At 44.1% G+C, this 20350-nt stretch overlaps 1 protein-coding gene across 1 annotated transcript; it reads left to right on the top strand.

Annotated features, from left to right (window-relative positions):
- Positions 1 to 9955: 9955 nt before the first annotated feature.
- LOC147261026 (somatostatin receptor type 5) lies at positions 9956 to 13144 on the top strand. Its single transcript, XM_086204836.1, has 2 exons — positions 9956 to 10362; positions 12433 to 13144. Exons 1-2 carry the CDS (start codon positions 9956 to 9958, stop codon positions 13142 to 13144), a joined length of 1119 nt encoding a protein of 372 aa, XP_086060962.1.
- The last annotated feature ends 7206 nt before the right edge of the window (positions 13145 to 20350 follow it).

Genomic DNA, 20350 nt, shown 5'->3' with positions numbered 1-20350 from the left:
TGACCACTGCACCACTGTGCCAGCTAAAACTTAATTCAAGCATTCAGGGTTTTTTTTTTCAAAGTCACACAAACTTTCCTTACCTTTCAAGCCTTCAAAAACAGAGTTGCAACCTTTTGAATCCTTTTTTTTCAGTTTCAGAGAGAGACAAAATTCAGATGCCAGAGGTTTCGTTTTGTGTGATGTTGTGAAATTATTTTGGTCTTGACAAGCTAACGTGTGATATTCAAATCACATCAGATTTAATTTATTTAGCCCAGGATCACAAACTGCATTTTGCCCAAGGGGGCTTTGCAACTGGCACTCCGTGCAACGTCCACTTTCCTTAGACTCTTGATTCCAGGAAGGAAAATATAGTAACATGGAATCCCTCTTCCAGGACATACAGACATGTAATAAATGCTGCAGTTACAGAGCAGATCAACAGCGAAAATATAAATTAATACATGTAACCACTTATAATAGGTATATTATTATTAAATAGTATTGGGTAAAGAGCAGAAGGTTTCTGTAATCACAGATTCAGACTCTGCAGTTCCAGAGGCAGAATTACCTGCAAAACGTGATTAAAAAAGGCCCTCACTTTTTAATCTATGATAAAAAACAGACTTCAAAGGGAATATGATCACCTGAAGAAACTAGCGCCAGTCCATCTTGTCAAGTAACGTCTGAAATACAAAGTGGGGTGGAGCAATATTTACAGGAGCTATATAAAAACATCTTCCTAAAAACTACCTTGGACGATATCAGGTGGTTGTTTTGGATAGGCCTCAGATACCAGTGGCATTTGTGTATTTATACAGTCATTAAAAAAAAAAAACTGTTTACAACCCACAACATTGTGACAGACTGCAGCACTCTTCTCAAACCTTCATCTGTAAGAATTGACCATTCAGGTTAGTTTGTTTATATTTAAAATGGTAATTGTTAAAGTTGGCCATGCCAGCATGGCTTACCAACAATGGTTGGTAGTGTGTGTCTGACTTTGTGTTTGAATTCAAGTTAACACCTCAGCCATCACATATACCCTTTTCACACTGAAAAACGCGCGTCAATGTGGGTTTTTGGACCCGCGTTTGCTCGGCATTAGGGCGCGTTCAAGCTTCCAGAAGACCCGGGTCTGAACTCCTGCTGTGAGGGCTGCCTGCTTTTTTCTCTCTCATACGTCATCGCGCTGACAACGTCATCATTACACATAAACGTGTGCTGAAACACTGAGAGGTACAGTAAACAAGCGACAACGTGGACATCGTCGAGTCGAACGTTAGCGTTGTCGTTGCGTGCATTGCAATGTTGTCTCTTTTTCAAAGCATACAAACTCGGTGCAGATTGGAAAATGTCTGAGCGCTAAAGCAGCAAAGGAGGATCGAGTTTTTGGCTCGTCTGGAAGGGAGCCGAAGAAGCTACAGGTGAAGCCTGACAGGCGGCACAGTGACAAAATCAGGATGCGACAGGAAGGTCGCATGAAACTTGAGACGACCCGGGTTGCCTTTTTCACACTGCAGGTGAGCCGAGCCGCTAAACACCCGGGTCACTTGGCGAGTCGGTCGATGCGGGTTGAAATGAAGAGTCGACCCTTTCAAAGTGCCCAAAAACCCGTGTTGACCCACGTTTTTGGTGCAATGTCAAAGGGGCTATACAGGGCCAGGCTGCTGTACATGGCCCTATCACAGCCTGCTAACAGTATAGAAGTAACAGTTCAAGCCCCAGGCATTAGCCCATGCAGGGGTTGTAACATTAAATTACCCGAATGGACATGATATATGCAAATTTCTCCTTCGTGTGCTCTACAGCACAACGGAGCTACCACCATGCCAGAGGGCTGTACCTCTACTCATAGAACTTGAAGTTACACACACAACTGTCTTTTCCGGTACTACAATGTTTGTATAAAAACTTGCCAATAAACAATGAGAGTTTAAGCCTCAGCTTATGTCCTCATTTCTTGCAGTAGGAGAGTATACACCAACTTTCTCATTGCCCCTTAGTGAGTCACCTTCAAATTATTCCCTTCCTTTAGGCAAGCATGGGGCCTTGTGAATCCCACCCCTGCCCCTTAGGAGCTGTGTCCATTAATGAGTTTTTCGTAGTGAGGAGCTGGGAATTCAAGAAAGTGCAGCATTTTTTTTTCCACTTGAGACACTTTGGTTGCTATGAAACACAATCTCTGCATAAGTAAAAATGCTGGCACAAGGTAGGCTACCCTGGTCTTTGGTGTGGATGAAATAGATCCTGAAATTCACAGGGAGAGAAGACAGACCCACGAATTCATAAGATTGTGTGGGTGTGGAAGTGTTTTGGGGAGTTCAGTTGGCAGCCAAAGGCACTCTTATATGTGAATGTGATAGTTGCAGTATTTGCCCAGCCCTTGTTCCACTGTGATTGAATGCCTGGGTAAAAGACGCTGGTGCTAAGCTGTTCAGTGCCTCGATATACTGCTGACATTGGTGGCGCAGTGTGTCAAAATGTGGCACTCCCATCGCAGAACCTCGTAAAGTGTCCAGGCCACAGGATGAAATGGTTCAGTGGACACAGGCCCTTGGTATGCAAAAGCTGTCTGACACAACAGAGCCTTCAATTACTGCGAGATTAACACCCTCCAGTGTTGTTACCGTGGTGGCCTTTCAAATATGTTAAGCAGGAACACTGTCAGCTCTTTCTTCATTTAGTCACAACCATACAGTTGTACTCTCTCATTTGTATGTGCTGTTTAGACAGCCTTGCTCAAATCCCTTTTTGATGCACTTTAGGTACTTGGAAAATACAAAATAAACTGAGGGTTTTCATCAAAGACTTCTGAATTTGACCCAAAATGACAACAATTGTCAAAGATGGGTAAACGAGCAAGTATTTCCAAACTGACTTCAAGTTTTGAGAGTTCACATGGACAAGGAGTGTCTTGATTGTCCTCATTTTTTGGACAAATTTTTGGAAAATTTTTGACTTTTTTTTTTTCATAATGGTTCAAGTATGTGTATTGTGTCACTTTGACTACACACCAATACGAACCAGCTTGTTTTCAAGTTTGTTTCCCTACAATATGTCACAATACACTACTAAATTTGAACACCATGTACAATGGTTGAGACATCGTCTTCATTGAAAATGGCAGAGGGACAGTAATAGAAAGCACAACTACATACATCACTGTATGTTTGTATGCCTGTTATGTTTATATGTGTATTTATACTATTTTTGAAGACATTTTCTCAACGCGTCTGTGTAGGTTCTCATTCATCCAGGTCATCGTAGATCGAAGCGAAGTAAAATCTGGTCAACTGGACGTAAGTTTATCTTGAAGACGTTTCACCTCTCATCCGAGAGGCTTCTTCAGTTCTAGTGAAGAGTGTGGAAACTCCAGCTTATAAACCTATGTGGGAGTGGTCAGTGCTATTGTGGTGGAACCGACCCTCCCGAGACTCACCTGGCCTCCCCAAACGACAGTCGTTGTGAGGTGTCAGGGAGTTTCAGGGGTGGTCGTTAGGGAGTTTCACCGACCACTCAACGCCTTCTAGAGATTTTGTCCTTATTTGATGTGACAGTGACCTTTGATGACAAAAACAAAATTGTCAGTTCATTCTTGAGTTCAAATTAATGGTCCACCGATCAATCGGCCGGCCCATTAAATCGGCCGATTTTTGCTATTTTTTAGTAAATCGGCATCGGCCGATTATTTAATTTGGTCGCGCCAATTTTCAGTCAGGCACATCTGCGGGCAGCTATTTACGACCCGGCGCAGCGCTGTTCATTCAGAACCAGAGGGCCAACAGGTAAGGCTTCAATTCTTATATTCCAATGTCCTAAAGTCATATATTTGCTCTCATTATAAGTTGTAATCTGTTGCTTCATTTAGCGAAAGTAAAAACAAATAGCATTTTCTGCTCAAAATGAACGTTGCTCGCTCATAGCTGTCAAGTCTCCCGTTTTGGCCGGGAAACTACCGTATTTCACCCTTCTTTCCCGCCCTCCTCCCGTATTAGTATTTTCCTGTAAATCTCCCGTATTATTAAAAATAAAAACATTCTAGTGCCTCTCCAAACTGAATTCCGTCACTAGCCTTGCGAGAATTACCACCAGCAGTAGCCAGGGCGGAGTATCTAGTCCGCGGTCCTTGTAATGAACAGAAAAATTGCCTCGGTCGCCGCCCGCCCCCTCATTATAATGAATAAAGCCCCCCCCCAAACAACGCGCATTATAAGAAGTAGCGGGCCGTGCGCCGCGCGTCCCCCCCCGGTCGGCATCGGAAAATTTCCCTTATTTTCTCGACCAAAACTTGACTTTAACGCGTTAATTTGTTTAATTAGAAAGAAAGCATGAAAACGCTTTACTTTAGTTTTTATTTCGTGTCGTATCTCCGAGTAATGTCACTGTGTAACAGCGAGGCAGCGAGGGTCTCTCTCTCTCTCTCTCTCTCTCTCTCAATCACACACACACACACACACACACACACACACACACACAAGTGTTGTGCGTCCTCTTATTAGTGTGATATTTTAGCATGCCAATTAAGGACAATACCATAGCATATCGGCCCTGAAAATCGGCCAAAAAAAATGGGCAGCTCATGTCGGCCATCGGCTGACTCTGACTTCTAAATATCGGTATCGGCATCGGCTTTAGAAAAACCCATATCGGTCGACCTCTAGTTCAAATTTGAAAGAAAAATATCCCAAAGGTGAAGCAAAGTTACCACATTAATGAGGACAGGACAGATACTACATATGTGTGAGATGACCTTGTCCTTGCCACTTGACTACCAACGTATTCTGTTATAAATATAAAAACGCGTTTTACAGTTGGGTATACAGTAACAAGTGTGGTACTTTACTCAGCTGTAAGACATTAAAAAAGGGCTGCACGGTGGAGCAGTGGTCAGCACTGTGGCCTCCCAGCAAGAAGGTTCCGGATTTGAGCCCCGGCTCGGGCATTGGATTTTTCTGTGTGTACTTTGCATGTTCTCCCTGTTCCTGCTGGGTTCTCTCTGGTACTCCAGCTTCCTCCACAGTCCAAAGACATCAAGAGGGACCAGGTTAATCCAGACTCTAAATTGACTGTAGGTGTGACTGGGAGAGCCAATGGTTGTCTGTCTCTATGTGTTGGCCCTGCCATGGACTGGTGACCTGTCCAGGGTGAACCCTTCCTCTCACCTGAAGGCTGCTGGGATAGGCTCCACCCCTGCGATCCTTAACAGGATAAACGGTAGAAAATGGATGGATGGATGGATGGATGGAAGACATTAAAAAAACACTAACATTTTTTCTCCATAGATGATATATCATCAATGTGAAATCAGTGGCTAAGTGACGTATGTTGAAATTACTGTTTGTAAAGATGGATATACAAGGGGAAGGCAAATGCTCTTATTAGGTTTCCGTCTGATGGCCAACCTCTGTAGCCCCAAACCAAACAAATCCTCACAGTCTTGCTGTAGTTAAGCCTGCTGGGCTATTATCAGCGTCAAGCTACTTTTATGACCTCAAACCTATAAATTTTACTGCCGCCATTTTCCTGCTCACCTGTATTCCTTCTTTGGAAACATTGGTATGACGGAACAGAGCAGCACACACTTGACGGATTCCTCCAGCTCCATCCTGAGCTCTGCTCAGCTCAGACATCTCTCACAGCCATGCATGTCCTCTCAGCTACTCCTCTTCATCTTTACATCTGCTGAGAGGTGTGCATAGAGTTAGCAGTGACAGTGTGGAGGGACATATTATAAACTACAAGTGGCTGCTATGAACCCCTCTACCTTAACAGATGGCACTAGTTCCACCGGTGGCCAGGCCAGCACCACTAACAATAATGCCGGCTCTGGCAGACACGGTACTACTGGAGGCCTTGGAGCAGATGACAGTCATGACTCCACATTCACCTGCTGTACTGCCTCTTCTGACATGGTTGTGGAACGAGATCTTTTGAACTTTCAGGCCATTTTAGAACAAGTAGGGCAACATATTTGGTGCCAAAGGGCATTATTTTTTTGTGACTCAAGAGGAATTGGACAAACTACTGGGTCTACTGGGAGCACATCTCCAGAACACTCACCTATGGCCTTACTCCCAATCTTTGGGTCAGAACCAGTCAGAGGACAAGTAGAAGTGGTATTTGCAGAATGCTGATGGGAAAAGCAGAAAACACTGATTTATTTTTATGGAGGCTTTTGAAAGGATAGAGCAGATTTTTGATGTAAATTCTGACATCACTGTGCATGCCCCTGGGGGTACATGTACTCATGTCTGTAGATCTCGAAGGAGACAAGACCCAATCCGGTGTCTAAACAGAAAAGGGTGTTATGTCGTGAAAATACTGCCTATGTGTGATTGCTGAAGAGTTCATCTCAAAACAACATATACTTGGGCTATAATAAGAGCCACCATACAGTGAGCTGAACATAATTTGTACAGGTCTGGCAACGTGTAAGAGTAGGGCAGCATGAGAAATGAAGAGGAGGAGGAGGAGGGGATCCAGGGAGGAGCGCAGGTGTATGTGTCCTCTCCTTCCCTCCTCAGACAGCACATCAGCTGACGGTGGGCGAGGGATTCTCCCAGGTCACTGTGCACAGTAAGTGGGGCACACACATTTAACATCCTCTCTGTCTTCTTCCCAGTAGCTCTTCCTCTCATTTCACACCTCTGCTTTTTCTCTTGAGCTGCTCTACAGCTAGAACAAAAATTTGGTGCACAATTTTCTCAATTTGGTTGTGTTATTCTGTTTGGATGGGATAAGTGTTTGTAAGCATTGTTTTATTATGAGCTTTTAAAATCACTCGTCATCTTGTTGTTTTAGTTGTCACAAGTTTTTCTGTCCATTAAAGCCCAAGCTTTCTTGGAGATACAATGTACTACACTGTACCTCCCCCACTCATGCCCATTACTGTTTCATCTGGAAGGCGCAATGAGAAAAAAAAACATCTGAATGCTGCAGAATTCATTTTACGTTTCAACCAGCTTGATATGAAACAATACCACTATTGTCTGTTTTGATTTAATTTTTGTCATTGTTTAAAGGTTAATATGACATTAGCTGTTCCATGAAGAACTCAAATCCAATTATGGGCCTCTTAATCCAACCAGGGATGTGCAGATAGAAGACAAATAAAGGAACAATAACCACTGAGGTCTCTCTGCTTTCATGTTTTTTTGGTCCATCAAGCGCGCTCTAGTCCACCCCCCAGCTGGTGAAGTTGTGTATGAGCATCTGTTGACTTTCAAAATTTGGGATCTGTTATTTTGCTGTTTGGCCACGCTCCTGTTGACACACACTTTTTTACTAATTATGTGGGAGATCAGGCCATAGGGTCAGCGTCACGTGATACCACTTAGCCAGCACTGCTGAGGCTTTAGGTGATTACTGTTGACTTTGAGCTCAATGTTAAGCTGTTGAGAGGGAATTTCTGTTTTATCATTCTGATATGCAAATATTTGTTAATCTTCCTATCATGCAAATTGAGGGTAATGGAAATCCATCCATCCATCCACCATCAACCATCAACTGCTGGGGTCTGACACTGTTATTTTTATACCCATGAAGAATCAGTTTTCCTAATGTTTTTAATGCATGTTTACTCAGAGTTCCGTTTAATGTATCATCCATCTGTATTCCTAAATTCACTTTGGTGATAAATGAATCAGTTTTTCCGTCTGCTTGTTTTCTGCCCTCTGAGAAACACAGTCTGGATTAATTGATTTTCATGCAACAGATGTCTGTAAATCTATAATGTGTCCGAGGAGTAAATGGGTTTGGACTGAAAATAGCTCTGAGCCAGTCACAAACAATAAATCATTAAATCAGTTCAAATGGAGGTCAATATGCCTAAAATTGAACACAGTCAGTTTAGCCTTGCGTTGCTCATTCATGTCTCTGCTCATCACTTCTGTGTTCTTGGCTCACTCCACTCATCCGGCATGTCACAAGACCTTTTCCACATCTGCTCTTCAGTTATTCACTTGCTGCTGCACTAACAGGACCAGAAGTGTTATTTTAATGTGCAAGATGAAATGTTGTAACGCTGGAAGGGGGTTGCTAATTTGTTACTTCCTCTTGGATTTTCCCTCAAATCACTGCCATTAACAGCCTGTATTCAGTGTCGTGAATACCCAGTAATGACTCATTGTACCAAACACCAAATCCTGCTTTTCTGACCTTTTTGCTTTGCATGTAAAATACTATGAACCCACACTGAAGACACACATGTTGAGCTTAAGATGCTGCATGAAAGGGACAGATGGATGAAAGAATGAACAAACATTTGTTCATTTGTTTGTCCATCTGTGCCTCACAGTCAGTATCAGATCTTGACCAAAGTGGGAGTAATGATACATTCTGACAATGATAATGTCAGTGGTTAGTGAAGCTCAGAGAAGAAGCCTCATGGGTTTTTAGAGATTCTAGTATGAGCAGTTTGGATGAGCAGTGTGGCTGAAGCCACAACTCCTGAGATAATTCATCGCCAAAGTGGCATCCCTGAATGCGCTTCAACTCATGTTAGACAGCCATGTACATGAGAAGTTTGATGGAGCCAACCCTCAATGCTGATGATAGCTCACATGAGATTGCTTGCTGGTCATTTGTCATTTACTGACAGGGAAAATTCCTGTGTGGGGTCAGTTGTGATGGATTTGTGGGATGGGAGTTTCGCCTGGACCACTGAAAGGACAGAGCACTTTGTGGGTGTTTTTGAAAGGAGAAGAGGAAAAAGGGAAAATACAAACGGTAAAGAGAACGAGGAAACTGTTTATATAGTACATTTCATATATCAAGTTCAGCTCAATGCAGTTAACATAGAAAAAGAAGAAGTAAATGCTATCGGGCCCAACTGATGTTACTCTGAGAAACAATTAATAGGCCAATTTTTTTTTTTTGGAGTTAAATATATGTATTATATAATATTGCTCCAAAGAGAAGGTCTCTTGGTACACACAACAGACACACTCACGGGCAAAGAGCAGCTGCTCCGCTAACATCCACCACCACACATGTCTAGAAGCCCATAAATGATGATTGAGCCAGGTTCATTTTCTATGAGTCTATATTTTGTTTTGTTTTTTTCAGGAAAATGCTGCAGACTCTACATTTAAGGAATCATCTAAGAATTAAAAACTAGATCGTGGCTGTCAGTGTGAGGCATTTTTTATGTATCTGTCTAGGTAGACACCATGCAGAGTGTTTTAAACGATTTTCTGTGTCTTGGTTTGTTGTCTTCCCAGTTGAATCGATCCCTCAATCAGCAGCACTGGGGAGAAATTTAAAAATATATACCTCGTTATGCATTAGGACTTTTGGGGTAAATGCAAATGGGTTTTTTTCTGATCTGTCTGGATCTCCTTGGATGTTGATTTAAAAACGTTATTCAGCAACCCTTCACAGATGTTACCCCCCCCCCCACACACACACACACACACAAACATACACACACACCTGCGCCCCCAGAAGCAAACAAGCTCCCTTCCTCTGTCTTTGTGATGTGCCCACTGAGGTGACTTGCCTTGTTGGTGTTGTGTTGATGTCACTGAGCGTTACTTGCTGAAGCCTCCAGAGAGAGAAGGGGGGGGGGGGTCTAGACCATCTCGTCTCTGACTCATCAGACAAGATGGTTTAGACCCCCCCCCCCCCTTCTCTCTGTCAGCCTGTCAGTCACACTGAGGGCCTGGTGAGCTCTGAATAGCAGGTGATTCAGATGTTAAGGAGCAGCAACTATTATTTACATGAATAATGCATGGCGAGAGTTCATTATTGAAATGAGTTTTCAAAATCTTGCCTCTCTAAACTCTTGATTTTGTCAAGCTCGCTGTCACATCTCGGGCACATTTTCTTCACCTCTAAAAATCTTTTGTATTTTACACCTCTCATTAATTCAACACTGTCATCTTCTAATTTATCACATAATAACCATCTCTAAAGCTGTCTTTTGTTACCCTTTCAGAGAAACCTCTTGCACTGGAGTCTCACACTCACCATGCCAGCCATAGTCAACCTCCTTTTCAATGTCGTCTCAACCAACACCACCATCTCCTTCACCGTGGTGCTGCCCATGGTCAGCCTGGTCTCCCTTCTGGTGGGGGTTGGGGGTCACTTCCTGCTTTGGCTGGTATTGGTGAGGAATCCTCGAAGCCGCTCCAAGCCCAGTTCTGTCCTGCTCCTGAACCTCAGCCTGGCAGACCTGGGTGCCCTGCTTACCTTGCCCTGTGTGCTGCTAAGTGCGAGTTTTCAGAACTGGCAACTTGGGGGAGGGACCTGCGTCTTTCTGGGGTTCATGACCTCCATAACAGTAGGAGTGGAAATTTTCAGCCTGGCAGCTTTGTCTGTGCTCAGATATCATATTGTTGCACCACGGACAAGACCACCCGCTAGCTTGACACAAGTGTGAGTATCCCTCAATAAGCAGAACTGGGTTTGAAAGACCCTTTAAGGATATAGTTGCCAAAATCTTGAAGAGGCCATATTGTGAAATACTCAATCCAACATTTTAGAACTCGTGCATATATGCAGTTTTCTGTTGTATCCACTCACACAAACTGTGAATTAACAAAAATCCAATCTTTTTGATGGGAGCTGGTTTGGTCTTTAGTCTTGTGTTTCACTAAGCCATTTAGATTCATGCCGCATCCTACATTGAAAGACGCTCTCATTAAAAAGGTACCTGCCCCTGAAGCTGTATTAATGCATGATCTACCTACAGGTGTGTGCTTAAAACATGAGGCTCATTGTTTCCATCGCAAGTGAGGTGACTGGGCTGGTATTAAATACATATTAGCTAAGAGCTAAACATGTAGTTCAACAACAAGTCTTTACATAGAAGACTTGGAGAACAGAGGAAATGAGAGGCTGAATTTTATTTCCAATGGTAAAAGCCAAGCAAAGTCACCAACCTTGGACTGTATTTTTAAGTTGGAGCAACACAAACTGTCCCAGACAAAACTGCTGTAATAAGACTGTTGATGATTTGGTAGGTCAACTGCTTGTTACTGCCCACACTGCATGTGTACTTGGGGTAGGTGGAGCTGAAGGGCTCAGACGGGCCTGAGAGAAACAGATTGACAGGCAGCTTTGCAGTGCTTTGTAGCCTCACTGAGGTCAGCCTTTTGACCTGCACGTGTTCCATCTATCTGTACCACTCATCAATGTAGAGTTCAGTAAATCTGATGACCATGACATTTCTGCGGCTGCACGGTGGTGCAGTGGTCAGCACTGTGGCCTCACAGCAAGAAGGTTCCGGGTTTGAGTCCCGGCTCGGGCACGGGATCTTTCTGTGTGGAGTTTGCATGTTCTCCCCGTGTCTGCGTGGGTTCTCTCCGGGTACTCCGGCTTCCTCCCACAGTCCAAAAACATGCACTTGGGGACTATGCTGATTGACTCTCTAAATTGACCGTAGGTGTGACTGTAAGTGTGAATGGTTGTTCGTCTCTCTGTGTCGGCCCTGCGATGGACTGGCGACCTGTCCAGGGTGAACCCCGCCTCTCGCCCGTTGACGCTGGGATAGGCTCCAGCCCCCCCGCGATCCTTAATGTGTAGGAATAAGCGGAAGATGACGATGGATGGATGACATTTCTGCCTCATCGGTGTAATTTTACACTGCTGACAGAAGTAAGCTTTGACAAAAGATGATGTTCACTGCAGCCAGTTGCTGCCAGTCAGCTAGTTGAGACTCCTCAAACATGGAACGCTCCAGAAGGAAGAGGAGGAGGGAAAAGGTGTGGAGGAAGGAGCATGGGCACTTACAGAGTTGCACCTCTACAGTAGTAGACTGTAGCAACTTTCCACCATCGCAAAACATTGATAATGTTGCCTTACTCACCAATTCCCACACACTGAAGGTGAAGGCGCAGAGTGCTCTGTATGACTGTAGACACGTTCCATAGCAGGTAATATAGCAGTAGGGAATTGCAGATCAAAACAATGGCAATGGAGGAAAAGATTGTCCTGAAATAGACCTGGGAGCAATCATCGTGAAGCCATAACTGCAAGATGTTGCTCTGAGGATTTTAAGAAAAAACCAAAACGGCTTCTTATTTGCTGCTCACCTCCACAGGATAACCAGAGCCATTGTTTTCATGTGATCGATGATCAGGTACATTCAGATGTGTTTACTCTCACCTCTTCGGCCCTGAATCGGCCCCTAGCGAGTGCAGTGCTCACCTATGTGTGGGGGCCTTCATAGGTAATGCTACCAACTACACAACCATTAGGAGTCCACTACAAATATGCTACCATTTTGTTGAGTGATGACAACCAAACCAAATTTTGTCCACCTGTGTTACCATGTTGCCCCAAAAGAGAATTTCCCCAACAGCCAAATCCGTCCTGTGGCTGTCACACTGATCAGTTAGTATTTTTGCCTTAAGTATCACATTTAGCTCTCACATCAGCCGTTGGGGCATATAGTTTTCAAACCTGCATAACAACTAAACCCATGATCTTCCCTCCTCTCTACAGGCTAGGCATTGTAGTAGCTATTTGGCTGGTCTCTGTCGCCATGGCTTTACCAAAGGTCACCTACATCAGCTTTGACGGTGGTTGCACGTGGTCAGTAGGCCAAGAAGAGTGGCTCTTCTTCCTGGTTCCTGCCTTCCTGGTTTATTATGTGGCCCCTCTCCTCTGCATTGCCATCAACTGCGGCCTCATCATCTCCCACCTCCATGGCTGCAGGGGCACTCTGACTGCAGACCGGCGTAACAAAAAAGCCACTGCTCTTCTGATTGGTTCAACACTGGTGTTTGCCATTAGCTGGTTACCATATTACTCACTTGAATTTGTGAATGTTTTATCACCATATGTAAGCTCTGCATCTTCTCCTGCTGGTAGCTTGGGACATAAACATTCTTCAACTTCATATGACTCATACTTGTCTGCCACTGTGTCAGAGCCAAATCTGGAAACAAGGGTCTCCTTGCTATGGGAGGTCGCGTCCTTGACTGCCATTTTGTTGGTGTGTCTAGCACCATGCTGGAACCCACCCCTGTACTTCCTGTTGTCACGTCCGGCGGTGCGTCAGCTCCGAGCTCTGTTGCCTTTCTTCTTTCATAAGCACATGGTGAAAAAACCTGCACAGCGGTGGCGTATCACTCCTGCTCCACCCCCTCATTTACCACACCCACAGGCTTCTGCGCTTGCTAACCAGTCTGTTACACACACTCTGACACAGTAAAACGTGTTAGCCTACACAGGACGAGGCCTACTCACCATGACAAACTATTTATGTCTCTCATATAAAAAACACTGTCTTGCATTAGTCACAGCATGTTTTGTGTACACATGCATGATTGCATAGATGCTTGTGGTCATTTCCATTTCCTCTTTGCTTTCGACATGGTATGATAAATGTATAAAAAGGCTGAAGGCAACAGTGTTTGGGGCTTCTCAGATAGATAAAGATGCATCATAAAAATGCATAAAGTGCCATAAAAACAGAAGGTTTATCCTGATCACAATGTCAGAGTCACTAGGCAACTCTGTGGAAGCCTGACAATGAGGGTTAGATGCATGAACTATGTACACCTGCTTTTAAAAGCTGATTGATCCTGTTCCCTTTGTGAGTAGACAAGTTGCATTGCTGTGTTTTTGTATTTTTTTCTGAAAAGAAGTGGAAGGTGTTGTCAAAATAGCACCACAATCTATTATCTAGGACTTGTATGTACAAGAGTGGTATTTGCAGTAAAACCCCGCAGAGCACAGTGATGGTGTTTCTGTATTTTGATCCAGTCTGTTTTTCAAACCTAACACTGATTGAATGAGTCCTCCCCTGATGTTCATACATGACCCAAATAGAGACAGACAGCTATTCACACTTGCACTCACCTACAGGCAATTTAGAGTCTGTGTTTGACCTAACTTGCATGTTCGGTGAAAGCCAGATAACTCAGAGAGAAGCTGTGCAGAGCCAGACAATCAGACAAATTGGATTCTGGGGCCAAGTTAGCATTTCCTTTTGTCTTAATCAATTCGCCTCGAATATTCTTCCCCGTATGTGTTATTTGACTGAATGTGACAGTATTTCCAATGCTTAAACATCCATCCATCCTAGGAGCCTATCCCAGCAGCCTTCAGGTGTGACGGGGGGTTCACCTTGGACGGGTCACCAGTCCATCACAGGGCCAACACATAGAGACAGACAACCATTCACACTCACAGCCACACCTACGGTCAATTTAGAGTCTGGATTAACCTGGTCCCTCTTGATGTCTTCGGACTGTGGAGGAAGCTGGAGTACCAGAGAGAACCCACGCAGACACAGGGTGAACATGCAGACTCACCCAGAAAGACCCCGTGCTCCAGCCGGGGTTTGAACCCGGAACCTTTTTGCTGTGAGACGACAGTGCTGACCACTGCACCACCGTACCACCCTGCTTAACCATTTACCTTTAAAAAAAAAACAACAACTTTAAACTAGAATTACAGTGTGCATGACTTCAGACATGTTTAAATCCAACTCACATAGTAGATTGTTCGGACAATATCAGAGAGGACATTCGGGGCAGTGGACCTCTCGCAAAGTCATGCACTCACACAGTGCAGCGAGTGGGCACCATTCAGACTGATGACAATTGTCAATAAAGCTTTTTTGAAAGCTCAGAGCAAATAATTTTACACCTTGAGAAAAGAGTTTTTGTTCCTCTCATGTCTGCCATGATCTTTGGTTAAAGACTCACCATGCAGTAGCCAATCTGTCTCCTATGATGTGGCTTTCATTTTCAGGCGCTGTCTGGCATTTAGCATCATGACAAAAAGCACCTCAGTCTGGGAAAAGGCTCGTGACACTGCATCCACTGTGTGAAAGCATGATGACAGCTGACCAGAGTCTCTAAAATTCAATCGGATGTTGGATGGACAGTTTGGAACGGCTGGACGGGCTGTGACAGGTCTTTACGCCCCCCCTTAAACAGCATGGCAAACAATTCTGCCTGATTTTAAAAGGAATCGTACGTTTCAAAAGTCTGCGACAGAAAATTAGTTTCGATTGTACAGAGTATGGCCTTCGCCATTTTAGGAGCTCCAACATGGGAGCTGAACCTGCTATGTTAACAGCCATTTTCAGGCTCTGCTCATCCTTCCAGCCAATATTAATCAGATTCCTTATGGAGCTTTTACAGGAGTGCCCTTGAACTGTGATAAAAAGAGCATCCAATAAATATGACATTCGACATGTGCATGTATTAAAACCTCAGTGTGCTTCAAGGAGCCTCCACATGATAGCACTGCGTGGCATGTAGTATACATCCTTCATTACTTAGCTGTAAAACGTACAAGCAAAAACAGTGGCAAAGTGCTGCGTCAGTAAATCTCTCTGTAAATCTCTTGGTCTAACATAATGTGAGTCATTTCAAAAACTTCAGTGACTTCACGACTTATTACAACAGAAGCTGTTTTCTTATGTGCTTGACTGCAAAATGCTTATTACAGTGGGATTTGAAACAAAGAAGCATCACAACATGGCTACGTAGCGAGAGGAGCCCATCTGCATCTGCAGTGATTTAATGCCACAATGTAAAGGGTAAGTCATGTGTCATGACTGTCTGGATGAGTAATTAGATTCTTTGTTGCCAGGCGCTTGGCACTGAGATGTAAACCAGAGATTTTAAGTTATTCAGAGTCTCAAAACATTAGACTACACACTACGCTGTAATATAATAAACACAAGTGTACTTTGTAGCTAAAATGGAGCTTAAAATGTTGTACACACAAGATGGAATCAGCAAAAAAGATAAGTGGGGGTATTGTGGGAAATCTTCACTGCTTAAACAAATCCATAAAGTATTGTTTTTGTAATTTACACATTTCAAATGATTCAAGTTGTCTTAATGGTAACCTGAGTCCTCTCCTGTATGAATGAGAAAAAGTGTTTCAGAGGTCTAAGGTGCGTGTTAAAACAAGTCAAGTCAGTTTTATTTGTACGGCGCCAAATCACAACAGAAGTTTTCTCATGACTCTTTACAAGTAGAGCAGGTCTAGTCCCACACTCCTTCAATGAACCTCCACCCAACAATTCTCCATCAGCAAGCACATCCTGCAACAGCAGCGACGAAAACCTTCCTTTTAACAGGCAGGAAGGTGGAGCAGATCCAGGCTCAATGGGGACGGCCTTCTGCTTTGACTGGTTGGGGGGAAAGAGAGCAGGAGGGTGGGGCAGAGACAAAGACAGATAATGGAGGAGGACAGATATACAGAAGGAAAGAGAGGGACAGAGAGAAAGAGAGAGAGAAAGAGAAGAGACTGATGGATAGACGGGGACGTGAGCAGGTGGAGCTGAGGGTGGCAGCTTGAGCCTCTTCAGGTCTGCAGCCTCCTCCAGCAGCACCCAGGGTCTGGGATGTGGGGAGCCTGAAGGCTCCGGAGAAGAAGACGAGTTAGTAACACAAATGAGTAGGATTTATGTATAACACATATAGGAGGACAGAGAGGAGGAGAGAGAAGCCCAGTGCACCATGGGAGATCCCCCAGCAGCCTAAGCCTAAAGCAGCATATCTAAGGGCCAGCCTAAGCAGTCCTAATTATAAGCCTGATCAAAAAGGTAGGTCTTAAGTCTGCTCTTAAACCTAGAGAGGGGGTCTGGGTCCTGGACTGAAACTGGGAGATGGGTCCACAGGAGGGGAGCCTGATAGCTGAAGGTTCTGGCTCCATTCTACTGGTGGAACTCTAGGAACCAGCAGTAACCCTGCATCCTGGGAGTGAAGGGTTCTAGCTGGATCATAGGGGACTAGGAGCTCTGTCAGGGATGAAGGTGCCTGATTGTTGAGGACTTTGTATGTCACCCTCCTCCCCTCCAGTTTACCCATCCTAATTGTTAGACATGCCTTTTTATTTTTCCATAGCACGATTTTCATACAATGGATGTTTTTGAAAATGTACCTTCTTTATAGAGCTTTGGCATATTTCTATGTTTTGCACATATGCATTCATATGTGGACTGTGCGTAATCATGCTGTTTAAGGTGTCTTATTGCTTTTCAGATTGAGAATACTTTATTTTGCGTATTTCTACATAGATTCTTCCTATCTGCCTGCCTTTATGTATTACTGTTAACATTGTGTCTGCTCTTTGATGTACTCTCACCTCCTGTTATGACCAACAGCTTCATTATCAAATGAAAAACAAGTTAATTTTTCAATACTAGAGATGCTCTCAATTGTTTTTTTCATGTCTTATAAGCCAAGTTTGAAGTCATTGGTCTGAAGTCCAAATCAAGTCCAGAATCTTGGGTCACAAGTCCATGTCAGTCCCATCTCCACAATAATGTTTCTCTCAGTTTAATTAAGGCCAGGCGGTAATAGCACAGGAACAACATGAATGAGTTCTAGTTGTCACTCATCTTGTAAACACAGGCGAACACCAGTCCAGAACATCCAGTGCACCAAAAACCCAGTAGATAGCACGTTGAAGGTAGCCAGGCTCATTTTTGCTAACCTCCCTGATCACCTTCCCACTGTTGAATGTAGAGGTCGACCGATATGGGTTTTTCTAAAGCCGATGCCGATACCGACATTTAGAAGTCAGAGTCAGCCAATGGCCGACATGAGCTGCCGATTTTTTTGGGCCGATTTTCAGGGCCGATATGCTATGGTATTGTCCTTAATTGGCATGCTAAAATATCATACTAATAAGAGGACATTATAATGAGGGGGCGGGCGGCGACCGAGGCAATGTTTCTGTTCATTACACGGACCGCGGACTAGATACTCCGCCCTGGCTACTGCTGGTGGTAATTCTCGCGAGGCCAGTGACCGAATTCAGTTTGGAGAGGCACTAGAATGTTTTTATTTTTTAATAATACGGGAGATTTACGGGAAAATACTAATACGGGAGGAGGGCGGGAAAGAGGGGTGAAATACGGTAGTTTCCCGGCCAAAACGGGAGACTTGACAGCTATGAGCGAGCAACGTTCATTTTGAGCAGAAAATGCTATTTGTTTTTACTTTCGCTAAATGAAGCAACAGATTACAACTTATAATGAGAGCAAATACATGACTTTAGGACATTGGAATATAAGAATTGAAGCCTTACCTGTTGGCCCTCTGGTTCTGAATGAACAGCGCTGCGCCGGGTCGTAAATAGCTGCCCGCAGATGTGCCTGACTGAAAATTGGCGCGACCAAATTAAATAATCGGCCGATGCCGATTTACTAAAAAATAGCAAAAATCGGCCGATTTAATGGGCCGGCCGATCGATCGGTCGACCATTAGTTGAATGACTGACCTACTTGTAGGGATTCTAAGGCATCTGGTAAAAAATTAATGGGGTTGATCCAGCATTCTTAATTTTGATGTCACAGATGTTGCATGTAGCAGTTCTTTAGTTGGCTCTTTGCATTATGTTTTTACAGCCAAAACTAATGATATGCATAGCAAGAGGGAAGGACAACCAGCTTGTCAGTTAGTTCTTTCTGGTTAATGCTCCCTGCACAAAATAAACTGTTCATGAGTCCCAAAGCTGAGTCAAGTCTGCTTTGGATGAGTCAACTCTCAAGTCACTTGTGTGTGTGTGTGTGTGTGTGTGTGTGTGTGTGTGTGTGTGTGTGTGTGTGTGTGTGTGTGTGTGTGTGTGTGTTTGTGGTACACTGCAATCAAAACATATTATGATTTCAGGCCCGCCTGTGAGTTTACATTTTGTCGGGCGAGACCACAGGACCTCACTCAACCTCAGCCCGGTGTGTTCATTGATGTTTGGAGCTGGGAACCACAAACAGGCTGGAGACCAATGAGTACAATCAAGAGTATTTGCACAATGCAAGATGAATCACTCAATTTGCACAGAGCTCTGGGTCGATGTCTATTGGTCCCTGACTCCAGCAGAGTGTGTGTCAGTTCACAAAGTCTGGCAAAGACACTATTCTGTCCCTGACCAGTGTTTTATAGAGAGTTAAACACTGTTTCAGTGTAGGTGGATCTTCCCAACCGTGAGGCGGTTCCCTCTTCTGAGTGGTTGGACAACTCTTTCATTTCCGTGTATGGCGGTGATGATTTGTTGAGAAGCACAATTATCTGACACAAACACTTACACACACATTTCCCCACACCTGCTTCTTTGTCTGTCGAAGGTCAAGAGTGTACAACAGTTACGAGTCACGTCCACTCTGCACGCTCTGCAGACTGGTCGTTCTTCTTGGCGATTGGTGCACCCTCATGTGATCTGTCCTTGACTGTTGATAATGCCTGCTTGGGATAAAAAGCATGGACACTTTGTACGTTAAAACTGATTGTTCTTTGTACGCACAGCTTGACAAGTTAAGCTTATCTAAACATGACGTAGCATATGAACATAGCAATTCCCAAAAGCATGACATAGCATATGAAATCTTTACATTAACAATTTAAGTCATGCTTCATCCACAAAGGTTTCATTAGTATTATGTTACTTTCACTTATAGACGGGGCGGCACGGTGGTGCAGTGGTCAGCACTGTCACCTCACAGCAAGAAGATTCTGGATCTTTCTGTGTGAGTCTCCATGTTCTCCCTGTTCCTGCTGGGTTCTCTCTGGTACTCCAGCTTCCTCCACAGTCCAAAGACATCAAGAGGGGACCAGGTTAATCCAGACTCTAAATTGACCATAGGCGTGGCTGGGAGAGCCAATGGTTGTCTGTCTCTATGTGTTAGCCCTGCCATGGACTGGTGACCTGTCCAGGGTGAAGGCTGCTGGGATAGGCTCCACCCCCCTGCCACCCTTAACAGGATAAGTGGAAGAAACTGGATGATTGGATGGATGATTTATAGACGCCAGGCATGTCTTAAACACACTAAATGATCTTGCAGGTGTCTTCCTATTGGTGGCCATAAATCCTGCCTTAGTTACCACTTGACCTCTTGACATCTCCCAGGGTTACGCCGCTGCACATCCTAATGACGGACCGGAGTGTTTACATTAGCAGGGAGCAGGCACTTTTTCATTTTGGTGGCTAATGAGAGCACTTATCTCTGTCATCTGTGGGAGATGATCCTCTGTGATCCTCTCACACTGTGAACAGCTCTAGTGAGCTCAGATGTCCTGATGAGGCTTAATTAAGTCTGCAGATTAGTGACTGCTTAAAATATAAGTCTTACTCAACAGGCCTGCTGAGAAGATCCTTCCCATTTCCATTCTGTTTACTGCAGCCTCCCTCAGCATGGCTGGAAACTTTTTCAACACTGTGAGATCAGGCAGCAGAGGCTAAAATAGGCTGCAAAGTGACAGTGAGTTCAGATTCTCATCCAAACCATTAAGGAGGAGGTGCTTTTACATGATGGAAGAGCTTCCTGAAGAAAAAAAAAACTCAATTTCATAAAAGCATTTTTACGCCTGATTGAGGTGGTTGTCGTCTCCTTTGAAAAAGAGTAAATGTGCAAAACAGAAGAGACAGCAGCGACATGCAGTTGTAGCTGGTA

Source organism: Aulostomus chinensis, chromosome 5 (genome assembly GCF_037954235.1).
Source record: "Aulostomus chinensis isolate RoL2024-O1b breed Wild chromosome 5, RoL_Achi_v1.0, whole genome shotgun sequence".
NCBI lineage: Eukaryota > Metazoa > Chordata > Actinopteri > Syngnathiformes > Aulostomidae > Aulostomus > Aulostomus chinensis.
This window is presented reverse-complemented; position numbering and strand designations above follow the sequence as displayed.

Bases quoted from the DNA above. Each gene is read 5' to 3' on its own strand.
- LOC147261026 (XM_086204836.1), top strand. From the start codon at position 9,956: ATGCCAGCCATAGTCAACCTCCTTTTCAATGTCGTCTCAACCAACACC. The intron at 10,363-12,432 runs GTGAGTATCCCT...TCCTCTCTACAG, and splicing joins CCCGCTAGCTTGACACAAGT to GCTAGGCATTGTAGTAGCTA.